The sequence below is a fragment of the Pelophylax lessonae genome (genome assembly GCF_965119305.1).
Source record: "Pelophylax lessonae genome assembly, chromosome: 3".
Classification (NCBI taxonomy): domain Eukaryota; kingdom Metazoa; phylum Chordata; class Amphibia; order Anura; family Ranidae; genus Pelophylax; species Pelophylax lessonae.
In genome coordinates, this window is record NC_138770.1 from 578,865,201 (window position 1) to 578,885,256 (window position 20,056).

Sequence of the window (20,056 nt, forward strand, 5' to 3'; positions counted from 1 at the left end):
GAGTCCCTCCACCCTCCCTTACAGTGCCCCCCCCCCCTTATACCTTGTGCTGCTGAAGAAGCTTGGGGCGGAACTGGGAAGCAGAAAGTGCAGGGTCTGGAGGAGGGCTGGAGTCTGCTGAATGCTGAGACCAGGGAAGGCGTAGACTAAGGGGTGCTGCAGCTGCACAGAGAGGCACAGGATCTGTTATGTCCTCCTCTCTGCTGTCGACTGCTCAGACGGAGGGGGCATACGATCCTCTCTGCGGCTGCACAGAGAAGAGCAAGATCTGACAGTGGAGTTCTTTCCTCGTCTCTGTTGCCAACTGCTGAGATAAGGTGGGGGCAGAGCCGGGGGGGGGTGCTGCAGGAGAGGTGCGAGGGCCACATGAAATAGCCTGGAGGGCCGAATTCAGCCCGAGGGCCTTGTGTTTGACACGTGTCTTAGATATTCAAGACTTTGATTTTTAAGACTTTGATTTTCAAGACTTTATATTCAAGACTTCAAGATTTTGATACCAGAGCAATAAAAGAAGTCATTCGATAATAAAGTCCTTCTAGTCTATTGTCAACTGCACAATATTGATAGATTGGCCTTTTTCATTTCTAATATTACTGGGAAACTTTGGATAACTTTCCTGATTAACGTTTCTGATGTCTGACAGATCTGAGTAGAAAGCTGTTTTGCTAGTTTGAAGTATCTGTTCTCTATTAAACTCTTGCAATAGTCAAACCATGGTAGCAGAGAAATTTTCCCTGCACATAATCCTTCTCTTGTTACAGATGGGCCTCCTACCACTCAAAGAGCTTTACTATCCAGAGCCAGACAGACGTGGGTTACACTTCCAAACCATGCTACAGCAGAAAGGGTGTCCTGGATCTGGTGTTTTTTTGTACGAGTGAGACAGTGCGAAGTGGAAGCAACCGACAATTTCTGAAAGTTGTAACACAATATAACAATAAGAAAGGCGCTGTGAACATAAAATGTGTTTATATAAAAAAAAAAAAAAATGAACACTACTGCGAAAGCGCAAGTGACAAGTTGTATGACAAATATTAGTCTATCTTGCAACAGTTCTAAAGAAAATTCAGTCTTTCTACTGTTCTCAGAGCTCAAAAAGATTAATCCATCTTGCGACAGTTCTAAATAAACTTTTATTGAAGTTCAGCCTTTCCACCGTGAATAGAAGACTAGGAGTTGCCAGACAACAGTGCCTCTCTTTTTACAAATTGGCATATCACACTTATACAGATTACTTCTAGGAATGCACCGATATATATCGGCTGCCGAAAATTATCCACTGAAAATGGGGTTTTCTTTCGTTCATTGACAGACACAGCTCCTGGTATTCTTAACCATTGGGTTATACTGCTCCCTACGGGAGTAGGACACAAGACAAAAAAAATTCTGGCTACACCCATGGGCTGTCCCAGGGGGGTGTACTCCCCCTCTGCTATAGCCACTCAGTTTTTTTTTCTGCCTAGTCAGGAGTAAGGACCTAGTTTCTTGCTGGGATCTGCAGTCCTGCCAATGTTTTCCTTTTTAAATTTAATTTTTTCCTATCTTTATTTTGTTCCCGTGAGAATCTGCAATCAACTGCCTGACTGGGTGATGGGCTGGATAATCTAGATCCTGTGGTCCCCCCCCCCCCCCCACCCACAGTCTGGCCAGTGCGCGCGTGCATGCCTCAGCTCCGCGCTAGGACGGCCACGACATAGCCCCTCTGGACCGGGGTTGGCCTGCGAGTTAAACGTCTCGCGAGGTGCATACAACCTGGCCTAGGCCTGAGTCGTGGCATTCCTCCTAGCCAACAGCCCCCCCCATTCCGATGGAGAGGTGGTCTGTCTGGAGCGGTGCCCATCCTGTTTCAATGGTATGGTAAGTAGCCTCTTCCACTGGAGTGTTTTGGGGTGGACATGGGGCCCCTACCTGGAACAGTGGGATCCCCGGGTTCCCCCTCCTCCCCCTGTTGTTTAACCTGTTCCCACCGGTGGTGGACCCTCCAGTTTCCAGGTTAAACAAATAAACCATGATTCTGGTTGAAGAGTCTCCGGCCTTTAAGGACCCAGCTGACAACAAAGGCGGAGGCTGTGGCCTGCAATATGTTCACCCTGGCTGGCTCTGCGTTGAGACCAGTGTTCACCATTGCCCTGGTGTCGCAAACTCTGACTGAGTGGGCTAAGCTTTAATGCCATGACCTGGAGGGAGAACAGTTCCCCCCTGTCTTTGCTGAGCTCATGGACCAGCTGGTCCAGGGGCTGCAGTTTCTGTGCTGCATCTTTGCTGTTTCGGCAGTGATCCTTCGGCGTGTCCTTTGGCAAAAAAGCTGGTCTGCGGACCAGACTTTTAAAAAAGCCCTGGCTGTTCTTCCCTTTCAAGGAGATCGCCTGTTTGGAGCTAACCTGGATGACATCATTAAGGGTATCACAGGGGGAAGAGTACCTTTCTTCCACAGGCTACTAAGGGCAATGACCCTCGTTGCAGACGTGGGCCCTCCTTTTCTGCTCATAAGAAGTTTTCATCCCTCAGGATCAACTGACAAGGGATCGACGCCTTTCGGGGCCTCCTTGGATGGATCCAAGCCAACTTGGTCTAGCAAGTCGAGAGCGGGCTTCTCCAGACCGGCAGACAAGGCTCCTTCAGCATGAAGGTGCGCTCCTATATGGGTGGGGGGACATCTCCGCTGGTTCCCAGACCCGTGCACTTCCCTGGTACAAGACAAGTGGGTCCACAAAGTCATACAATCCGGATAAAAGATCGAGCTTGCTGCTCGCCCTCCAGAAAAATTACTTTCCTTCCACTGTGCGACTGTCCCCAGTCCGCTTACAGGCCCTCTTTGGGGTGGTGCAAGATCTCTTGCTTCAAGGGGTGATTGTCCTGGTTCCGATTGTGGAACGTTTTCAGGGGGTTTTACTCAACCTGTTTACAGTCGCCAGGAAGGAGGGCAAGATGCGTCCAATTCTGGACCTCAAAACGCTGAACTGCTTTGTGCGGTTGCAGAAGTTCAGGGTGGAGTCCATTCACACAGTGCTGGCTTCCTTGTATCGGGGATTTTCTTGCTTCCATTGACATTAAAGATGCTTACCTTCACATTCCAATATGTGTCGGTCACCAACGCTTTCCCCTCTTTGCCGTGGCAGCTCTGGAGGTAGCCGGCATTCTCAGGTGGGCAGAACGTTTCGTTCCAGCCCTCACCGCCATTCACTTTCCCAGAGTGAAACCTTGCCAGGTGGATTACCTCAGTCAGCAGGCGTTAGACCAAGGGGGAATGGTCTCTTCATCCGGAAGCGTTTCATCAGTTGTGTCTCCGGTTGGGCAACCCCAAGGTGGACCTGTTGGCGTCTTTGCTCAACAAAAAGGTACATAGGTTCATTGCTTGGTTACGGGATCCTTTAGCGGATGCCAAACGCTGGTTGCCCCGTGGGGACAGTATCATCTGCTTTACACCTTCCCTCCTCTCAAGCTTCTGTCAAGACTTCTACAGGGTCGAGGCAGAAGGGATTCTGGTCATTTTAGTGGCCCCGGACTGGCCTCGCTGGGCCTGGTATGGCGACCTGGTGTGGCTTGTTGCCAACGTTTCCTTGAAGGCTTCCCCTCAAGGAAGATCTGCTGTTCCATGGGGCCAACCTTCCAGCCTGCTTTAAAGTCGCTGGTTTTGATGGCTTGGCTATTGCAAGCCAGGTGCTGACGGATAGGGTTTTTTCTGAATCGGTGATTCCTACGCTGTCAAAAGCTAGGAAATCTACTTCTTGGAAGATCTATCATCTTACGTGAAAGATGTACAATGCATGGTGTAAATCCCTTGGGGTTCCTCCTTGCTCTTTTTCGGTGGCTCGGGTCTTGACCTTCCTTCAACAGGGGGTTGAACAGAAGTTGGCCTTGAGGATTATCGAGGGCCCGGTATCGGCCTTGTTGCTCTTCTTTCAACGACCCTTGGCTACAGCTCGGGTGCGTACCTCTCTTCAGGGTGTTTGGCACTTTGGTCCCTCCAGTGTGGTCTCCTTCGCCTCTTTGGGACCCCAATTTGGTACTTTTTGTTCTCCAGCAGTCTCCGTTTGAGAATCTTCGGGGGTTTCCCCTGCTTACGCTGTTCCAGAAGGTGGCCTTTTTGGTGGCTATTGCCTCTGCGAGCAGGGTGTCGGACCTGGCAGCGTTATCCTGTTGTTTGCCTTATTTGGTGATTCACAGGGATATGGTGGTGCTTCGCCCCTGTCCGTCATTCCTTCCTAAGGTGGTCTCTAATTTTCATTTGAGTGAAGACATTGTGTTACCTTCCCTTTGTCCCAGGCTTAAACATTGGAAGGAAATTGTCTTACATGCCTTGGATGTGGTCAGGGCAATTAGGGTGTACCTGGCAGCTACGGAATCTTTCAGGAAGTCAGACTCTCTATTTGTGCTCACGGATGGACCTCGTATGGACCTCGTAAAGGGTTGTCCCCTTCCTCTGCGATCATTTCTAGATGAATCAGAGAGACTGTGGTTCAGGCCTATTCCATCAGGGGTCAGGTTCCTCCTTTCTCTGTCAAGGTGCACTCTACAGGGCATTCCATTATGCGGCGTCAGTGACGCAGGTTTGCAAGGCGGCCACCTGGCCGTCGGTGCACTTTTTTACTAAGTTTTATAAAGTGGATGTGTTGGCATCTGCTTCCGTTGGCCGCAAGGATTTGCAGGCTGCTGTTTAAAGGACCTGATCCTCTTTGAGGGTGTATTGTTTGTTTTTTTTTTTCAGGTGGGCTCTTGTTGTTTGTTTGAGCCCCTGTTGCCTGGTTGACTAATGTTTTTAGCCTTGAATTTTTGTTTCCCATCCCTTATGTTTATGTTTAACACTGCTTTAGGACGTCCTAATGGTTAAGAGTACTAGAAGCTATGTCAGTCAATGAACGAAAGAGAAAATGGGATTTTTGACTTACCATAAAATCCATCTCTCTGATGTTCATTGACGGACACAGCACCACTCCTCTGTGGAGTTATAATTCTCCTGACACTGCTTGTAACAAAACTGAGTGGCTATAGCAGAGAGAGGGAGTATACCCCCTGGGACTGCCCATGGGTGTAGCCAGAATTTTTTTTCTGCCTAGTGTCCTACTCCTGTAGGGGGCAGTAAAACCCAAATGGTTAAGAATACCAGAAGCTGTGTCTGTCAATGAACATCAGAGAAATAGATTTTACTGTAAGTCAAAAATCCCATATCTGCATTTTGCCGATTTTAAAAAAAAAAAAAAAAAAAAAAAAAAGTGCAGATAATGAATAAAAAGATTAGCCTGGCTGGTTTTGTGTGATGCCACCATGGCCTCCACCCACCGGACCCTTCCCCAATCGGTTAATTACTTCAGCTCCGGAAGTATACACTGTGTCCCTTCCAGTGCCACTGCTGATGTCTCTCAACCAGCAAACCAGCGTTTCGTCTATTCCAACTTTTTCAAGGGGATGGAAGTATTCTGTATAATTGTTATATGCCAATATGTAAAGAGAGGCATTGTTGTCTGCGGAGTCCTAGTCTGCTGGGAAGAGGTGTTGGAGCACTTTTTTTCCCCGGTGGAGAGATTGAACTTTCCTGAAGAGTTTTAGAACTGTTGCAGGATGAAGTAATCTTTATTTGTCATACAACTTGTCACTTGGGCTTTCACAGTGGTGTTTATTTTATAGAGTGCCTATTTTATGTTTATGTTCACCTTTCTTATTGTTATATTGTGTTACATATATTGGTTATATTGAATTGAAGGCTGCAGTGATCTTGCATATTGTATTATTTTTGGGGGTAGTGTATGTCTTTTATGCTGAGTTGGGTGATTATATTTAACATCTAAAAGTTGTTGAACTAGATCAGCGTGAACCTCTGCTCCTCATTTTTACAGTGTGTTCAAAATTTGCAGGTGTCATTTGGAATGTAGGCTATATCTGATCTAGCGGCATGTTAATCTAGCAAGATATCCGTTGCCTTTTCTAGTGCATAGGTAATTTACATTGATTGAGTGTGGAATTTTTTAAAAATGACATTTATTCTGCCTCGTTTTTTATGAGCGTAGTTCTGAGAGAGTCAATTTGTTCCCTTTCACGATCACGTACAGAAAATGTAGGTGACCACTTTTCACTCTCTTTAGTGTTATGGTTTCTCTGTGGCTTAAAGTGGTCAACATTTTGTCCTCTCTTGCTTCCCTGACTGTGAAGACAATCAAGGGATTATTTTGCATCAGTTCTGTGGTGGTGTGCGGGCAGTTTTCTCTTTATATGAGACTTAAGAGACCTATGTCTGCAGGTAAGTTTTTAAAGGGGAGCTCAAGGCTGCCCCCAACCAAAAAAATAAGTTAGTAGCTACAAATACTGTAGCTGCTGAATTTAATATTAGGACACTTGCATGTCCAGGCTTCCAGCAGTGTCCTTACCCGAGCCGACAAACACTTCAATCACTCTTCAATCGGCTATCGGGTGCTGGTGCCGCTATCTTGACTTAGGGAAACTGGCAGTGAAGCCTTGCGGCTTCACAGCTGGTTTCCTACTGCACATGTGCGAAGCACATGCACTTTGTGAATGAGCCCCAGTCTTCTTGGACCTGTGAAATCCAGACATCGTTCCCCCACCCCCAAAAGTGGCAGTGGAGGGGTGGAGGAGGCAGACAATCAGAGCTTCCCTATTTTTGGTGGCCCTCCGCTTTAATTTTTCACATACACATTTTATTAGTGCTTACGGTTTATGGAGGGGGGGGGGGGGTGCTTTAGAGAGGACATGTACTGTGAAAGTTTTTTTTCCAAAAGCGGGAGGACAAATCGCTATTTAACAGTATATAGCTTTTGGGCTCCCTGCAGTTTAATGTTGTCTCCATTACATCCCTACCACTTTAGAGGTGGTCATCTTTGTAGAGGCAGTGCTTTGCTTCTTCATGTCAGAAATGACAAATTGTGGTCTGATGACAGGTGGGTTAGTAATCGAAGCAGCAGCAGAGGTGCATAGATCCAAAGGAAGAATAAAATCGGAGTAGGGAGATCCTTGCACTACAGCTTTCTCTCCAGCAAGGAGAACTTTAAGTAGTACAATCTCATGGGTCTAAAGCTTGCTAAAGATGGATAGAATTTTCAATGAAAATCCTTTTTGAAAGCCTTAGGAAAATGTAAATTTTGTAATGAATGGACTTTACTTTATGAAAACCACATACACTTAGAAATTCACTTGTTTATGAAAAAGAAATTCCACCCTGCTCCTTTTAGATTTTCTCATCACAGTGTTCAAAAACAGACACTAATTTGACCTACTATTGATTAGAAAAAGGAAAAAACTTTCTTAGAGCCTTCTTTTTCTAAGAATTTTTGTCCAAAATTCTACCCATCTATGGCTAACTTAACAGTCCGAGGCAGCGAAGCCTCTCACACTGCAGATATACAACCACGAGACTCGAATCGTAGGATCCGTTTTCTTACACTTCTAGACAAAACGTTTTTCAGGATACTCTTAAGGCTACATTCACACCAATGCGTTTTGTTCATGCTTTTTGCAGAAACGCAGTGCATTAATTTTAACATGGGTTCCTATGGAACACGTTCACATCAATTTGTGCCTCTGCATTTTTGGAAAGGGTCAGGGACTTTATTAAACGCAAAAAGGTATGTAGTGCGTTTTTGCCGTGATTTTAGATTTTGCATCTTTTTTTTTTTTTTTTTATCTGCCTAATAATAAATTTGCCACAAAAAGCAACAATCGCGTGGGGAAAAAAAAAGCACTGCAGAAACGCTAGAAAAAGCAAACTGCATAGGTGTGAGTGGAGCTTTAGGCCTGCTTCACACCTTTGCTTTCGTTGCTGCTTTTTGCAGAAACGCACTACAGTTAATTTAACATGATTTCCTATGGGACACGTTCACATCTATGCTACTTTCAGTCGCTACGTTTTTGTAAAGGGTCAGGGACTTAAATGCAAAACGGTGCTTTTTTTTTTTTTTTTTTTTTTTTCGCTTTTTGGTTCCATAGACTTCAATGGAGAAGCTACAGAAATGCATGTAGTGTGTTTATGCCGCAATTTGAGTTTTGAGCAACAAAAAAAAGCATTAAACGCAAATCGCGGTAAAATCATATGTGATAAAATGCACTGTAGAAAGCACCAATCACAAACTACATAGATGTGAACCGAGCCTGAGGCACAATAAGTTTATCTAGAGGCCAAATCTTCACTTTGAGGTCCACTTTGAGCAACTCTTAACCATAGGTCACAGGGATAATCTTAGGCAAGTAAAAAGAAATAAAAAATGAAACCAGTGCTGCGCCCCCCTAAACACGTGCATGCGCATACACACACTTTGCGTGCTGCCCTAGCCAATTATGGCCATGGTGACAGGAATGCTTACATGTACCATACAGGATAACTGTAGGAATAGCATTTGTTTCTGATTAGGCACATTTCTTTGGGGGGAGGTTATGTTAGATTAAGTATTTGCAGGGGAGAGTTGATATTCTATGTAAAGCATATGTTGGATGCTGAGTACAGGTCTGGAATGTACATATTCAGGCTGCTACCTCTAGGGATTCTTCAGATATAGAAAACCTGCTTGCCTCCCCAGCTGGTCCCCAATCTTATTTTTCTTTCCCGGTTACATATGGCTAAACTGAAAAGTTGAAGTATTCATGTGTTTGCTGAGCGAAGGAAAAGCACTGTAGCTCTTAGTGTCTCCTGTGATTTCTCATTTGTGAAACCCCAAAGTTTATTAGTGTGGGTTCACTGCAGCACCTCTGTTTCCAGAATAGTAATGTGGTGGGATAGTGACTGGCATTTAATGGGGACACATTTTAGGTATGCAAATGTGACTTAGAATATTCATCCCCAGATTGTGGGCAGGAATCCGGCAAAGTTCCAGGATGCATTTAGTGCCAGTTAACACTGAACATGTGGAGCTTGATCCTGTGCGATTCAGTGCAATGCAGTTTTCAAACAATTCATTTGAATGGGCTGACATTGCACTGGATCTCGCCAAAAGTTGTGCATGCACTGCTTTCAACAACGCACCAGGATCGCATAGCCCTGCGGTATCATGCAATCCGGTACGGGCAAACGCACAATGTTTGCGATCTGCATTTGGGGTGTTTTTAGAATTGACACCCACAGCAGATCACATACCCAGTGCGTTTTGAGTAAGTGGTACAGGAAACTTGCACGGAGTACAGGTTTCCCACGCAGCGTTCTGGTGTGAACAGGCCCATACACCAGGTCTGAAAAAAAAATTTCATCCATTACTTTACTGAAAATAGATACCTGTAATTATGAAACGTTTTAGTATTCCTACAGTTTATATAAAGGGAAAATGCATTTTAAATGTTTCTAAGAAGAACTTTTATATATACACAGCTATATGCTCTATGCTGATCACTCCTGAATTTTTTTCCTGATTGTTCTAATTTTTGGATCTTTCCAGTTCATTGTCCATCTCGGACTCTTGTGACTCAATGTGAAATGGCATCATCCATTTCTCATAACGAATCGATGCACTGCAATCCACTTCCACTGCCTTCCTGCAGCCTTCATCAAATCCATGATTGTATACCTATGCATTGGATTCCTGTATAGAGAGAACAGAGCTATTACTGCTGACCTCCATCTAGAAAAACGAGTAAGCTGGCTGTTTCTGGCCATGGTTTTCTAACCCAGAACAAGTATAGAGCTAAAGTCCAAAAAGGCACTGGAATTCTCATCTGTCGTGATTTACATACTTATTTCTGGTTAGTGATTCAGTGATTCCAAATATTGAAGGCTTTGGATGACTATAGCGGCCAAACAGTTTGTATTTTCAAAAGGAGCAATGGCAGCCTATGTGTTTTCTCAGTACAGATTGGCTGTATAATAGAACTATAGGCAAAATGTGTGGTTGTTTTTTTTTTTTTTTTTATTTCTTGTTTTAGATATTGTGGAGAGGAATTATGACCACTGTCAGGTTTCTATTGCTTTATTTGTCACCAATAAAAGAGAAGTTCCAGTTTCCAAAAAGAAACCTCCATATTCACCTAGGTCAGTGACGGCAAACCTTGGCACCCCAGATGTTTTGGAACTACATTTCCCATGATGTTCAACTACACTGCAGAGTGCATGAGCATCATGGGAAATGTAGTTCCAAAACATCTGGGGTGCCAAGGTTCGCCAACACTGCATCTGTCCCCCTACTGCCTCTACACTGAGAACTGAGTGATTAAACACAGCTGATGCCCATCAGTTCTCCCCTCCCCTCTGAGCAGAAAGCATTGACTGTCAGTCACCCGCTCTCTGCTCTGCCCCTCCAGTGCTCACTGGAGCGCCGGGCTGTGCAGGAAGTGGGTATGGCTGGCTCAGTCTCCCAAGCCAGATGCCGATCCAGCACCTAGACTGAGTGACGTCTAGTTGACAACAGACTTTAGCCCACTGTCAGCTGAAAATTAGTCACAGGAGTGCAGAACGAACTGCACTCCTGTGATCCATAGGAGAAGTAGGGTCACCAGAACAGGAATAAAGGGTGACATCTTCCAATGGGCACACTAGTTCTGGTGACCACAAGGGATTTCCTCTCTGAAGTAGAATTAAGCATTTCATAAGTGTTCAAGGCTTTTATTGAAAATTTAATTATGCAAAGTGCCAATTTTTGCAGTGTTGACCCTTCTTTTTCAAGACCTCTGCAATGCACCCTGGCTTGCAGTAAATCAACTTCTGAGCCACGTCCTGACGGATGGCAGCCCATTCTTGCATAATCAAGACTTGGATTTGTCAGAAGTTGTGGGGTTTTTTATGTTCACCTGCCTCTTGAGGATTGACCCCAAGTTCTCAATGGGTTAAGGTCTGGGGATTTTCTTGGCCATGGACCCAAAATTTTGATGTTTTGTTCCCCAAGCACCTTAGTTATCATTTTTGCCTTATGGCAAGATGCTCCATCATGTTGGAAAAGGCATTGTTCCTCACCAAACTGATCTTGGATGGTTGGGAGAAGTTGCTCTCGACGGATGTTTTTTTACCATCCTTTATTCATGGCTGTGTTCTTGGACAAAATTGTGATTGAGCCCACACCTGAATGGTCTCAGAATGCTTTACTGTTTGCATGACACAAGAATGATGGTAGTGTTCACCTTTTCTCCGGACTTTACCCCAGTTCTCAGCAGTCCAATCCCTGTACCTTTTGCAGATTATCAGTCTGTGCCTGATGTTTTTCCTGGTGAGAAGATGCTTCTTTACTGCCCTTCTTAACACCAGGCCATCCTCCAAAAGTCTTTCCGTCACTGTGCATGCAGACGCACTCACACTTGCCTGCTGCCATTCCTGGGCAAGCTCTGCACTGGTGGTGCCCTGATCCCGCAGCTGAATCAAATGTAGGAGATGGTCTTGGCGATTGCTGGTCTTTCTTGGGCACCCTGAAGCCTTCTTCACCAGTGCAGTAGATATGTTTTTTTTTTTTTATGGGACTAAGTTCATTTTCATGGCAAAGAGGGACTTTGCAATTAATCTGGTGACTCTTCATAACATTCCGGAGTCTATGCAAATTGCCATCATAAAAAGGCAGCAGACTTTGTAAAAAGTTAATATTTGTGTGATTCTCAAAATTTTTGGCTGTGGCTGTACACAGAGTGATATATTTCAAGCATTTTTTTCATTTAATTTGATTGAGGTCAGTCTGTATGTAAAGAATCCGTATAATATGAGTTTCACTTTTTGAACTGAATTAGTGAAATTTAACTTTTTGATAAACCAATTTTTTTTGTTTTTTTTTTGAGATTCACCTGTACAACTCATGGTATATTAGTGTAATGGTCAGTGGGAAGAATGATCCTTACACTTTTGGTCATTGGGAAGAATTACCCCCCTGACCGATAAAGCTAAGGTTCTAGGTACTCAATACAACTGAACTTATCTGCTTATATAACATACACTATGAGGGAAGATAAAACTGTATTAAGTGCCTATTGGAAGTGGAAAGCGTGATATATTTCAGTGGCGTCACTAGGGTTGGTGTCACCTGGTATGGTAATACATGCTGTCACCCCCCCCCCCGCCCCAATAATTAAGGTGGATCTCTGCAGACTGTGATGTAAGGGGTCCTCTGATATGAGTTGGTCCCTCCCCCCTAGTATGTGTGCCAGTGCCCCACACACAATATGACAGAGAATGACTGCCCAACAGAAAAACCCCCTCTCCCTGGCTGCTGAAATGCTACACGCACACGCACACTCATACATACATACACACACACACACACACACAAACCGGTACTCCCAGAGTCTGTGCCCCTCCTCTCCCACTTTTTCCTTACTGGACAGTGACCTGTCCTGTTTGCTGGCGGGTCCCCCTTACCAAAGTCTTTGTTCCGGCGTCTGTGGGGTGGAACCTGGGAGGTGGGGCACTTGGAGGCAGCGCAGGGAGGAGGAAGTTAATACTCCTTTGCCTGGGCCTGTGCTTGCACTTAATTGGTTGCTAGGGCGCTCGGTGTTCCTAGCAACCAATCATTTTCAGTGCAGTGGACACTAGACAGTGGTGGGCACTGGGCAGCAGTGGCCATTGGCAGTGCCAGGGTAAAGTTTTTGGGTGGTTGGGCCTATACTAAGACAGGGGTCTAGAGCTGCAGCTCCAACATCCCCTACGTTAATCCAGCCCTGAGGGAGGTGACATCATCAAGGTTGGATATCACTTCCTACTTGATAGTGTCACCCCCCATAGCGATGCCACTGATATATTCACATATTCATGCATTTTTCAAGAGATTACTGGACGGTCTATCCATAGAACATCATGCTACAAAACAATCCTTGATCTGTTTAGTAGCTTGTCCAGTTACTGTGCTCTGATTTAATCTCTTCCCAGCACATAAAGTCTGGTAGCTATCTGAAATAACTGGAATAATTCATATTGAACAGGTTTTTTTGTTTTGTTTTCCTCCCCCATGTATGGATACCTTTACACATAAACACCGGGCTTGATTGTTTTACTGTTGTGATTGTGGTTCGTGCAATTCTAATTTAAACGTCAATCTGAAAGAGGAATTCCGCTGCCTGCTTTCAGTTCACCAAACAAGTAATTTCCTTATCACCGAGGCTGACACTTGTGTGCTCAACACTCACCTTGTCAGAGTCCATAGGGACTACAAAAACGAATATAGACTTTAAGTGCCTGCTAGATTGACAAGTCCGATGTGTTGCCAGTAACTTCAGTTCTGTACAGAATGTGTAACAATGGTAAGTCTCTTCTGGCTGTGCTTACTGTACAGCATTTTCATTTATATCTCTGCCATCCAGCTTATTTGTAAAGGGCTGCAGTCCTTCCACTATTTTACGATTTCTGTAATTGGCAGACAAATGGCAGTGCTCACCAAACCGCTAAGATTAAACAGTTGAAATAGATTTTTTTTTATTTTATTTCTGCTAAAACATTGGTTAAAGCTCATGTACTCTTGTGACTCGCCCATCCTTTATGTAGTTGATATTTTGCTGTACAGCATAAGCAGCATTGCTTTTTTCTGCACATTGTGTTCTCGTCTAGCCTGTCCTTTGGGCTGTATGTATTTACAGAGGTAGCCAACAATTTTGAGAATGATACAAATATTTTTCACAAAGTCTGCTGCCTTAGTTTTTATGCTGGCAATTTGCATATACTCCAGAATGTTATTAAGAGTGATCAAATGAATTGCAAAGCCCCCCTTTGCCATGAAAATTACCTTTAATCTAATAAACACTTCCACTGCATTTGTGAAGAAAACTTCAGGGTGCCCAAGAAAGTCCAGCAAGTGCCAGGACTGTCTCCTACAGTTGATTGAGCTGCGGGATCGGGGAACCACCAGTGCACAGCTTACTCAGGAATGGCAGAAGGCAGGTTTGCGTGCATCTGCACGCACGGTGAGGCAAATACTTTTTTTGGAGGATGGCCTGGTGTCAAGAAGGGCAGCAAAGAAGCCATTTCTCTCTGAGGAAAAACATCAGGAACAGACTGAGATTATGCAAAAGGTACAGAGACTGGACTGTTGAGGACTGGGGTAAAGTCATTGTCTCTGATGAATCCCCTTTCCGATTGTTTGGGGCATCCGGAAAAAACCTTGTCCGGAGAAGAAAAGGTGAGCGCTACTGTGTCGTGCCAACAGTAGAGCATCCTGAGACCATTCATGTGTGGGGTTGATTCTCAGCCTAGGGAGTGGGGTCATTCGCAATTCTGCCTAAGAACACAGCAACAAATAAAGAATGGTACAAAAACATCCTCTGGGAGCAACTTCTATCAACCATCGAAGAACAGATAAGTGAAGAACAAGGCCTTTTTCAGCATGATGGAGTACCTTACCATAAGGCAAAAGTGATAACCAAGTGGATAGGGGAACATCTAAATTTTGGGTCCATAGGCAGGAAATGTCCCAGACCTTAACCCCCTTTGGGAACCTGTGGTCAATCTTCAAGAGACGGGTGAACAAAAAAACAAAACAAATTCTGACAAACTCCAAGCATTGATTATGCAAGAATGGGCTGCCATCAGTCAGAATGTGGCTCAGAAGTTGACTGCATGCCAGAGCAAAATACAGAGGTCTTGAAAAAGAAGGGTCAACACTGCAAATATTGACTCTTTCAATAAACCTATTGAAATTGTCAATAGAAGCCTTTGACACTTATGAAATGCTTTTAATTATACTTCAGTATACCATAGTAACATCTGACAAAAATATCTAAAAACACTGAAGCAGCAGACATGGTGAAAATGAGATATGTGTCCTTATCAAAACTTTTGGCCATGGCTATATACGTTTTAGTCATATCTGACTCTCCAATTCTATGGACCAGCTCTCAGTCTGATACGTTTAAAAACAACATTTTTTTAGGAGGTAGGTTGCCAAGTTATACAGCATCTCCCCAAAGTGAGTACACCCCTCACATTTTTGTAAATATTTTATTATAGCTTTTCATGTGACAACACTGAAGAAATTACACTTTGCTGCAATGTAAAGTAGTGAGTGTACAGCTTGCACAACAGTGTAAATGTGCTGTCCCCTCAAAATAACTCAATACACCGCCATTAATGTCTAAACTGCTGGCAACAACAGTGAGTACCCCCCCTAAGTGAAAATGTCCAAATTGGACCCAAACCCTCAATATTTTGTGTGGCCACCATTATTTCCCAGCACTGCCTTAACCCTCTTGGGCATGGAGTTCACCAGAGCTTCACAGGTTGCCACTGGAGTCCTCTTCCACTCCTCAATGAAGACATCAAGGAGCTGGTGGATGTTAGAGACCTTGCGCCTCACAGATGCTCAATAGGGTTTAGGTCTGGAGACATGCTTGGCCAGTCCATCACCTTCATCCTCTGCTTCTTTAGCAAGGCAGTGGTCATCTTAGAGGTGTGTTTGGGGTAATTATGTTGGAATACTGCCCTGCAGCCCAGTCTCCGAAGGGAGGGGAATCATGCTCTGCTTCATTATGTCATAGTACATGTTGGCATTCATGGTTCCCTCAATAACTGTAGCTCCCCAGTGCCGGCAGTAGTCATGCAGCCCCAGACCATTACACCACCATGCTTGACTGTAGGCAAGACACTTGTCTTTGTACTCCTCACCGGGTTGCCGCCACACACGCTTGACACCATCTGAACCAAATACGTTTATCTTGATCTCATCAGACCGCAGGACATGGTTCCAGTAAACCATGTCCTTAGTCTGCTTGTTTTCAGCAAACTGCGGGCTTTCATGTGAATCGTCTTTATAAGAGGCTTCCTTCTGGGACAACAGCCATGCAGACCAATTTGATGCAGTGTGCGGCGTATGGTCTGAGCGCTGACAGGTTGACCCCCTCTACCCTTTCAACCTCTGCAGCAATGCTGGCAGCACTCATACGTCTATTTCCAAAGACAACCTCTGGATATGACGCTGAGCACGTGCACTCAACTTCTTTGGTCGACCATTGCGAAGTCTGTTTTGAGTGGAACCTGTCCTTTTTAAACCCTTGTATGGGCTTGGCCACTGTGCTGCAGCTAAATTTCAGGGTCTTGGCAATCTTCTTATAGCCTAGGCTGTCTTTATGTAGAGCAACAATTATTTTTTTCAGATCCTCAGAGAATTCTTTGCCATGAGGTGCCATGTTGAACTTCCAGTGACCAGTATGAGAGAGTGAGAGCAATAACATCAAACTTCACACCTGCTCCCTATTCTCATCTGAGACCTTGTAACGGCATGACACGAGGAAGGAAAATGGCTAGTTGGGCCCAATTTGGACATTTTCACTTAGGGGTGTACTCACTGTTGTTGCAAGCAATTTGGACATTAATGGCTGTGTATTGAGTTATTTTGAGGGGACAGAAATTTTACACTGTTATATAAGCTGTACACTCACTACTTTACATTGTAGCAAAGTGTCATATCTTCAGTGTTGTCACATGAAAAGATATAAAATATGTAGAAAAATGTGAGGGGTGTACTTACTTTTGTGAGAAAATGTACCTCAACTCTCCCAATTGCTTGGCTTGGGACTGGCATGCAGATTGTGATAACACATGTGCATGCTCGTCCGGCTACTAGGATATACAGTGCCTTGATAAAGTATTCATAACCCTTGAAATGTTCCACATTTTGTCCTGTTACAACCAAAAACGTAAATGTATTTTATTGAGATTTATGTGATAGACCGACACAAAGTGGCACATAATTGTAAAGTTGAAGGAAAATGATAAATGGTTTTAAATTTTTTTTACAAATATCTGAAAAGTGTGGCATGCATTTGTATTCCGCCACCTTTAGCCTGGTCACACATTACAGTAAACCCCCGCTCCATCGCGGTTCAGTTTTTGCGGTCCCGGTATATTGCGTTTTTTTTTTTTTGTAAAAGTTATTTTATTATATAAATCATTAAAAATGAAATATTTTTGTGTTTTCCATAGCTCTTGCTCTGTCTCTCAGTATCTTTTATGTGTTTAAATTAGTTTCTATTGTTTTAAAAGTGTGTTTAAAGACCTTAAAATGCTTTTACACGTACAGTGACAGTAAAAAAAACATGCCTACAATGCGTTTTTAATAAGGTTTTTCTATTTCGCGGATTTTCACTTTTCGCGGCTGGGTCCGGAACGTAACCCCCGCAATGGAGGGGGGGTTTACTGTATACACATTTTTTGTACAATTTTCATTTTAGATTTACCAAAACCATATAATATGAGGTCAAATCTAAACACGTACTGTTTGTATGCCATCAGGCAAAACCTTGAACTACATAAATTAAGGTAAATCAAAAGGAATTTGAACAAAAAACTGTAACATATATGGCCACCTTTACTCTGATACCTCAAACTAAAATCTAGTGGAATCAATTGCCTTCAGAATTTACCCAATTAGTAAAGTCCACCTGTGTGTAATGTAATCTCAGTATAAATACAGCTGTTCTGTGAAGCCCTCAGAGGTTTGTTAGAGTGCCGAGAGCCAGGCTCCTAGAGGCATAGGCTAATATTGGGGTTAAAGAGAGGGGGAATGTCAGTAGTGGCTTTCTTCTACAGTCCACTGAGTAGTCAGGGAAAAGAGGCCTACAAGGGAAAAGAGGTCTTCCGACAGAAAGTTTACTGAGTTTTTTTTTTTTTTTTTACTGTTAACCTGGTAATGCATTAAAACATTTTTATAAATTTCACAAAGAAGCTTTACAACTAGAAGCACATGGCCATAAGAATCTATCTATGTATGTATGTATACAGCACTGAGATGATACTTTGCTATCTCGGCACAGTTTCTGTGAACGTGTGTGCTGTGTAAATGCCAATCACAAGCTATGTTATCCAAAAGAAATAATGTAGTACAGTTAAACTGATTAGAGTATTTAAACTGTAAACTGATATAAATGGGTCATTTGCAATGTGAACAACTGAAATGAAACCTGGCCATACAGTAGTAGATTTTCGAACAAATATTTGTACAAATGTCTATAAGAAGATTCTCCGTACATTTGTTGACTAGATAGATGTTGTTCGAAAGTACTTGGAAATGTCTTTTGCGCTTAACATTTGATTTTTTGAAAGAACGAATGGCCTTTTCCGAACAAAAACAACTTTCACTGTCAAAAAATGTATTTGGTCAAGAAAGAAGTTTCCATCTTTGAAATTTCTCGTTACTTTGGTTGAAAATGAATGTCGGTTTGACCCCGCTAATGGGGAAAACTGAATGAATATTCTCGAGTATAAATCTCTCTATTGAAATTCTGCTAGTGTATGGCTAGCTGAAGGGCTGCTGTAGGAAAGCTTGGAGGAAGCAAATGGCACAAGTATAGCTCTTTTAAGCCCCGTACACACATACCGATCGTCGGCCGAACGATCGGCCGTCTTTTGTTCGAGGGCTGTCTTGTCTGTTGAAAAGTACAAAAGACTGCACACGAATTTTGTCGGCCAACAACAGCCGACTGCAGAAGTGATGTCATGTGATGGTTAACTTTCCTTGTCTTTTTTCTTTTCTGAGCATGCCCAGTCTTGCAAATCTGCTGTCTGTCGGCCGAAATCTGTACTGACTGGCGAACAATCGGCCGTTCTGGTGTTGGCCAACAAAAATTTTAATGCTTGCACGACAGATTCTTTTCGGCCGAAAGTGCGCTGTCGGCTGTTGGAAGCATCATACTAACAAGCCTACAATCGGCCGATCGGTCGTCGGCCGAATCTTTACGGCCGACAATCGGTACGTGTGTACGGGCCTTTACACACAATAGATTACCTTTTTTTGTTCCAATCTTTCATTGCGCCAGTTTTACAAATCCTATGCCAAGTGTAAGGCATCCTACATGCTGACCTTCAGCCAAGTAATCCGTCTTTTTTTTTTTTTTTTTTTTTGCAGGCTGGGCAGATTATTCTTTGCTACCAGTCTTTGGCCACCCTTGGCTAGCAGAGGTGGCCAGGTATAGAAGTGTCAGATGAGAGTTAGACTGTTTTTTAGGTGCACTCATGATATAATTTTCAATGCAAAGGGTTGCTTTAATCTCTTGGTGCCAACAGCACACAAATATGGAGAGTGGGCCTTGGCACTGAGTGGGCGTATATTTGCGTGCAATAATGCAAAAGCGGTTGTGCCGAGATTGAGCGCTCCACGCTCTCCCAGCACAGTTACTGGTGGCTAGCAGAAAGCTCCCAATTGCAAGCAGCTTTGATCATGTGACTGCTGTGACAGCCAGTCATGGTGGTCCCATAAACATAAACCCTGCCCGCCTCCCAGCATCTAAAACCCCTTAAAGGGCCAGGAGGCGACGGTGACATGGGATTAAAATGAAAGCCAGCAAGTGTTCTGTTTTTTATTTTAGTCCTCGCTGACTTCCAAAAAATACAACCGTCCCAGATATTCGCCTATTATTTGCTTTACATAGAAGCAGAAGCAAACTACGCAGGCAGCAATATGAGAAAACTGCCCAAGATAAAATCTAGAGTAAAACATTTTCAAGTAATCAGCAATTTTGTGGGTTACGTGTCTTTTCATAGCAGATTGTTATTGAAAGTTGTGTTTTAACAAGCCTATACGATTTCCATTTTGTTTTTTAGATTTAAGTACGGCAATGTCCGGGGGAGAAATGTCGCAGTTCCAGGAAGCCATCAGACAAGAACTGGAGGAGGCCATGAAGGCCGACCTGGAAAAGATATTAGCTACTGCACCTGAGGCTGAATTACCGGTACTGCTGCAGCATTCTGGTTCTCTTTTTAAATATAATTATATAATTGTAGCTTTTTTTTTTTTTTTTCTTTTACGAATCCAACCTGTTTAGATCCTGGAGATTCCAGGCACTGAAATCTGCAGGTTACGTATAACATTTCGCTCTGTGGAAAGTATTTGAGTTCAGGAAACGTTTATTTTCCCCAATGCCTGGATTCTGATGGGGAAAAAACACACCCTGACCTGGATGCTGCTTTGCATATTTGCTGATTACTCAGAGGAGTATAGAAGAGCCTAATTGACCACTCAAAACCTGCAAATGCAGATTTGTCTTTTTATTTTTTCCCTTTTTTGCTTTTTTTTCCCCCAACGTCTAAGCTCTGTTGTACAGTGGATTAAATCGCAGGAGGAAGATATTAACTCTGTTAAGGGAAGAGGCCTCGTGCATAAAAGAAATACAAAATACATTCCTTCATCTATTAATACAGCACTGCATTAAATTGGGTCATTGTCTGCAGTTC

At 43.6% G+C, this 20,056-nt stretch overlaps 1 protein-coding gene across 2 annotated transcripts in view; it reads left to right on the forward strand.

Annotated features, from left to right (window-relative positions):
• Positions 1-20,056, forward strand: part of UGP2 (UDP-glucose pyrophosphorylase 2) — a 241,091-nt gene that overhangs the window by 63,597 nt on the left and 157,438 nt on the right. For both annotated transcript variants that reach the window (XM_082250159.1, XM_082250158.1), the window contains exon 2: positions 19,427-19,554. In XM_082250159.1, the coding sequence (XP_082106285.1) occupies positions 19,441-19,554 (114 nt within the window). In that variant the 5' untranslated portion in view covers positions 19,427-19,440. The remainder of the gene's footprint in view (positions 1-19,426; positions 19,555-20,056) is intronic.